Below are 6531 nucleotides of genomic sequence, written 5' to 3'. Positions count from 1 at the left end.
TCAGTACGGAGCACGAAAGGCTTCGAAAGATCCGGTGTTTGCAGTATGGGACTTGCGGCGAGCTTGTCTTTCAGCACGGTGAATGCTTTTTCTTGCGTCGGTCCCCACGATACGATGTGATGTTGGCCTTTCTTGGTAAGGTCAGTCAAGGGCTTGGAAATCTCTACGTAGTTCGGAATGAACTGCCTGTAATAGCCCGTAAGACCGAGAAAGGTTTGTACAGCTTTCTTCGTCGTGGGGCGCTTGGCGGCTAGGATCTTGTCCAGCGTTTTCAGCATTGGTTCTACCTTCGCCTTGCCAATGCGATGTCCGAGGAATGTAATGGTACGCTCTCCGATCTCACACTTGCTCGGTTTGATTGTGAGGTTTGCATTGCGGATTCTTTCGAAGACAAGTCGTAAGGCTTCCATATGTTCATGCCATGTGCTAGTAGCGATGAACACATCGTCAAAATAAGGATGCACATTCGGCAAACCGCCTAAAACTCTCCTCATAAGGCGTGGAAATATCACTGGGGCAGTCTTAATCCCAAAAGGCATGTATTTGAAGTGGTAGAGCCCCGTCATGCTTGAAAATGCCGTCTTTTCACGACTGTCTGGAGCCATGGGCACTTGCCAATAGCCCTTCGTGAAATCGAATTTCGAGAAAAATTTCTATTTCCCCACAAGAGCTAGAACAACATCAATTCTCGGAGTTGGCTCACTGTCGAAAACAAAGGTCTTGTTCAGCTCCCTAAAGTCAATGCACAACCATATGGTGTTGTCGGGCTTCTTGACGACAACGATCGGCGCATGATATGGCGACTTTGATTTCTCGATTATGCCCATTCGAAGCATCTCCTGTACCTCTTTTCGACGTTCTCACGCAGCGCTAGAGGAATTGGGCACTGGGACACGTGAACCGGCTTTTCGATGACGAGGTTAAGAGAGCATTCGACAAGTTGTGTCTTGCCGGGAAGGTCCGAAAATATGTCTGCAAACTCTTCGCACAATTGTCGAACTTGTTGAAGTTGGTCTGTCTGCAGTTTGGGCGATATCTTGAAGTCTGATGCCGTTTGTGTTTGGCATAGACTGAGAGAGGGGATGGTATCCTCAGAGTCGTTGCTCTCCCTGTTCGCCTCTTCCTCAGGTGTTGCACTTGTAGTATTCACTGCAGCCACCTGATGAGGAGACGTTATTTCTCTTTCCCCATACTTCTTCAGCATATTCACGTAAAAGACCTTGATGCTCTGCCCTAAGTCAATTGCATAATCAACATCATTCTTGGCTTCAGCAACTTTAAACGGGCCCTTCCACTGCATGAGAAGCTTATTGGTGTCTGTAGGAAAGAGAATTAAAACCTTGTCACCGGGCCGTAGCCTTCTGTGGTGGGTCTTACGGTCGTAATAAAGCTTTTGCTTTTCACGTGCTTTACCAAGCTTTTTATGAGCGAGGTTACAGGTGTGTTCGAGTCGGTTTCGAAGGTCCACAAGGTAAGTGTACGTTGTTCGCACTTCATCCTCAATGTTCTCGTTCGTTCACAGCTCTCTTAAAACACTCAAAGGTCCACGCACATGTCTGCCGTAGATTAACTCAAATGGTGAAAAGCCCAAGCTGGCTTGCGGTACTTCGCGATAAGCGAAGAGAAGAGGAGCAATGTAGCGATCCCATGACCGCGGCTTCTCCTGACACACCCTTTTGAGCATGGCCTTCAGCGTACCGTTGAATTTTTCGACCAATCCATTGGCCATGGCATGATATGGGGTGGTACGAAAAAACTTTACAGTTAGTAGTCGGCCCCCTTCTTTCATGAGTTCTGACGTGAAACTTTTACCTTGATCGGTAACCACTTCTCGAAGCAGGCCCCCTCGGGAAAATATTTCAAGGAGGGCTTCTGCAATACTGACAGCGTCGATTCTGGGTAGGGCTACTGCGTCAGGATAGCGAGTAGCGAAGTCAATGAGGGTAAGCACATAGCGGTTTCCCTTATCTGATCTAGGAGATAACGGTCCGATCAGGTCAATGGCGACTCTTTGGAATGGTATCCGTATGGGAGGCATGTTGCCCAACGGAGCGACTCCGACTTTCCCTTTCAGCGTTGTCCTCTGGCAGACGTCGCACGACTTAACAAACCGTCTGATTTCTTCATGCATACCTGGCCAGTAAAAATCCCCAAGGATACGGTCTGTGGTACATCGCACGCCTTGGTGACCAGCCATAATGCCCTCGTGTGCAACCTTCAAAATGTGTTGTCGAAGTGTCCTTGGCACGACTACTTGCTTAAAGGTCCTCCCCGTAGAAAGGCGGTAATGTCGATACAGTAGACCAGCCTCTTCAGAAAAGTGGTACGTCGTGTCTTTATTGGAGTGAAACTCCTTCCCAATCTTGCTGAAGCAACTCTTCAGACTTAGGTCGTCTTTTTGGCTCTCAGTTAGCTGCACTCGGGTCACTTCTAGCGAACCAACTAGCGGAATCTTCATCATACTCTCCGTCTTCCCCTGCATCCGGACGACGGCAGAAAGCAAGGTTGACTTTTCCCAGCATGCCGGGATTTTGCTCGAACCAGTCGATTCAGGGAACAGGGCGCCAGAGTACTCCCAGGTAGTATCTGGCTCCTGTGGTCCTTTTACTCCTGGAATATTGTCGAGCACGAGGTCGTACAAAGGGTTAGTCATGCATAAAGCGTTTACATCACCAACGAAGTAGGGCGTGTGTATCTGTATGTTTGCTTCCGGTAGTTCCTTGGCCTTTCCATCCAAAAGCATAACTCTTGCCGTCTTCCCGGTCAGGCATCGATCCGGCACGAACTCGCGTCGGACGATGGTCGTGTTGCTCCCTGTGTCTCGTAAAACACGTGCGCGTTGTCCAAGCACCCGTCCTTCGACCACTGGCATGTTGTCGACTATGAACATAGGTTGGTTCTCGCACTTCTTGGGGCATTCAGCAGCGCATGTCTCATCCTTGGACTTGGCCATAGGGAAGTAATCCTGTTTTTTCTGTTCTATCATGGCACAAGAAACCGACTTGTCTTTGCTCTGATCCTTGCAATCGGTGGCTTTGTGGCCAAGCCGCCCACATGTTTTGCATTTTACAGACTATTTCGGAACCGCACTACAATCCGGAGCGCTATGTCCTTTGCGGTGACACAGAAAGCAACTCGGCTGTTTGTACTGTGACATAGCACCGGGTTTATTTGCCTCCTTTGTATCATCTGCAATTTTACCAATGTTATTGACTCCCTGTGCTTCGAGAAAGCGGTCGGTGCACTCTGAAAGGGATGTAAGGGTTTTGCATTCCCTCTCTTTCAGGAAGATGGCCAGCTTCGGATTACAGCAATGCAAGAATTGCTCGGCTATAACATGGTCACGAAGACCTTCAAATGTTTTGGGCACATCAGCCATCTCAATCCAGTTATCAAAATAGCTCGAGATCCTTGCTGCTAGTTGTCTCCCTGTTTCGCCATCTTCAGGCCGGGCTTTCCGAAATTTGTCTTTATATCCTTGTGCCGTGAATCTGAAGCGCTGAAGTAGGACTTTTTTCACTTTATGATAGTCGAGGGCCTCGTCAGCAGTCATTCGACCAATGACAGTGAGTGCCTCACCAGTTAAGCACATGCTTACGGCTACTCCCCATTTATCTCTTGGCCATTCTTGCCCAGTAGCCACGCGTTCAAACCTCTGCAAATACGCGTGCAGGTCATCGCGTCACTCGTCAAATAGCGGTAGTAACTTCTGCGGATTCAGGCATGACGGGTTTGCCGATGGGGCGAGTGCTGCCGCCGCAGATGGCTGACTTTGAGCACTTTCCTGAAGCTGGAGCTTAAGTTGGAGGATTTGCAGCTGCCTCTCGTCTGCTAACCGTTGCCTCTCGTCCGCTAACCGTTGTCTCTCGGCTGCTTCTTTGGCCTCTTCTCTCCCAGCTGCGCGCTCATCTCTCTGCCTAACTTGCTCTCGCTCAATTCATTCGCGAAGTTCCGCGCCAGACAAGCCTAACTGAGCTGCTACAGCCGCTAACTTATCGAGATCCATGTCTCTCGTCTTGTGCTGCGCGCACACACCTTACTGGCAATTTCCGCGTTTGAGATGTTATTGGCGGTATCGTGGCAGGCTCGCCAAGTTTGTGATGGTGTAATGTGGGCCCAGGATCCGGAATAAATCAACCGGCAGTCAGGTGACTCTGTACACACAACACAGACTAACACAACCGATAACTCTTACAATTCACACCCAACACACTATAGCGTTCCTTGTTTACATGCCAAACGTCCTACGTGCCTCGGCACACGAACTGTCCTACTCGCCGTTATGACTGTTGCCGCTGCGGCGAGGTCGGTCGTCACCTGAACATGAACCGCCGACAAGCAGCTGCCGTAAGGTGTGTGCGAGCGGGGCGTGCGGCTCGGGCAACTGCCCGAGCCGCACGCCCCGCTCGCGCTTTCTTTTTCTCGTCATCCCCTCCAAGGCGTACCGCCGAGCAGAACTGTCGTTCCCTCTTCGCCCTGTCACGGGCCACACAATCCACATCATCACACTAGCTTAGCAGCGATCACAGTCCACTGCACCTGTTCACCTGTTGGCACCAGGTTACTTATTTAAGTTCAAAATCTACCAAAATTCACGCGGACTTCGTTCTGCCGCGACCACCGTATTGTTGTCGGTCGCACCCATCTCGTCTGTTTTGGTCTCGGCAGCTCGAGATATCGCGAGAGCTGCCGGTAAGGTACAGAACGGCCGTAGGGGGCGCAACGTAAGCGACTACACCTAGCGTGCGCAAACGCACGTATCTCTCATAGATTCCGCGCATGCGCACTCTTGTCCCCTCTCGCGCGTTGCGTATACGCTAGGCCGTTGCGCGCACTAAACTAAAGCTCTTCAATATTGTGCTGGACGTTGCAGCATAGCCGCGCGACGTGACAATAGGGAGTTTTAGAATAGCGGACTGCGCGCCCTTGCGGTGCGGTCGCTGCCACTGCGCATGCGTCGTAACGCGAGTCGGCGTTCGCGTACGCGGACCACACGCGAAAAATCCGAAATTGCGTGTGGTGATGGCGACACGCATGTGGCCGGCAAGCGCTGGTTTCGAGGCTACGGTGTCGCTGCGATCGTGCGTTGCGGATTGCAGTAGGGCAAACACTATTCGAAAACTCATATGGCGCCCGCTTCGCCCACAGCGCCCGTAGCGCTTGCAAACGGTATTCTAAACTCCCTAATGTCACACAGCGTGCTGCTTGGATCTTCTCCAAAGCCAATCTAAGTTTTTGATGCGACGCCTGCGTACAGTTTTCTAATCTATGCGCTGCTAAGAGAGTGTAATGAGCCCCGCCGCGGTGGTCTGGTGGCTAAGGTACTCGGCTGCTGCTCCGCAGGCCGCGGGATTGAATACCGGCAGTGGCGGCAGCATTTCCGATGGAGGCGGAGATGTTGTAGGCCCGTGCGCTCAGATTTGGGTGCATGTTAGAGAACCCCAGCTAGGTGGTCGAAATTTCAAAAGCCCTCCACTACGGCGTCTCTCGTAATTATATCGTGGTTTTGGGACAAATCAATCAACTAAATCAAGAGAGTGTAATGAACTGCACTATATTGCAATGACATCTGGCTAAGACACGCCTCGATATGTGCGTAAAGAAGTTAAGATGACAAAGAACCACTTCTAGGATCAAAGAAATAACGCTAAATTTAAGGGCTCGCTGCCTTGTTTGCCACAATATTACAGATAGCTGCGCTCTGTTTTACAGGGAAATGGTCGCGTGTGCCGTAGTTGTCCGCCACCCCCTCCACCACAGGTGTCCGTAACCAGTATCGCACTAAATAAGAAAAGAAACTCATAACGACATAATAGGATTACGACTATGAAACATTAAGGCCGAAATGAGATTCGAACCCGGGTCTCCTACGTGGCTGCCCAGTTGTCTACCACTAAGCCCCACCGATGCTTGAAACTCCTTTGTAAACTGGCCTTATTGGAAGGCTTGATATCGGGAAAGGAATCGCGTTTATGAGTGATAAAGCGTTTTAGAACAGCAAAGGAACAATCTGGTGTCACACAATGCGAATTGGGCAACGAGTGGGTCGTCGAATGCTCCAACCTTTTATGAAAGCATGATCTTGTTCACCTATTGACTGTAGTGTGTACCCACTGGTGGGGGGGGGGATCGTGGGGAAAAACAAAAACTTCTGGCATATAATTCTTCACCGCCGTCCGCCACAGCATAAAAAAATTCACAAAGTTTTTTACCAGTGAGCAGCGGGTACCACGCATCTCCGAAGAATGACGAGGGATGAGGTATATATAGTGAATGCCTGCCTACTACACAATAATTTATCGCTTGGTTGGTACCCTGCAAGTGTGCTTGCAGCTGCTACCCAAAGAGTGCTAAATAAAGCTCTGAAAGGCTGCTTTTCTAGCTTTCACTGTGACAGTGCTGCGATTTGCGCGCAGGCTTGGCATTTTTCTTTTTACATTATGTATCACCAACTATAGCCCAACGTTCAGTCTTACTTGAGCAATAACAGACAAGGGTACCAAAGTATAGCAGTTCTTATTAGCAGTAATT

The 6531-nt window shown here is 50.0% G+C and overlaps 1 protein-coding gene across 1 annotated transcript; it reads right to left on the bottom strand.

Moving 5' to 3' along the window:
- Window positions 1–817: 817 nt before the first annotated feature.
- Window positions 818–2953, bottom strand: LOC142802884 (uncharacterized). Its single transcript, XM_075887960.1, has 2 exons — window positions 1813–2953; window positions 818–1317 (listed from the first exon to the last, which is right to left on the bottom strand). The coding sequence occupies exons 1-2, from the start codon at window positions 2951–2953 to the stop codon at window positions 818–820; spliced, it is 1641 nt and encodes a 546-aa protein (XP_075744075.1).
- Window positions 2954–6531: the final 3578 nt, after the last annotated feature.

Source organism: Rhipicephalus microplus, chromosome 3, assembly GCF_043290135.1.
Source record: "Rhipicephalus microplus isolate Deutch F79 chromosome 3, USDA_Rmic, whole genome shotgun sequence".
Taxonomy (NCBI): Eukaryota; Metazoa; Arthropoda; class Arachnida; order Ixodida; family Ixodidae; genus Rhipicephalus; species Rhipicephalus microplus.
Note: the sequence above shows the minus strand (reverse complement) of the source record. Positions and strands in the feature narration are given on the sequence as shown.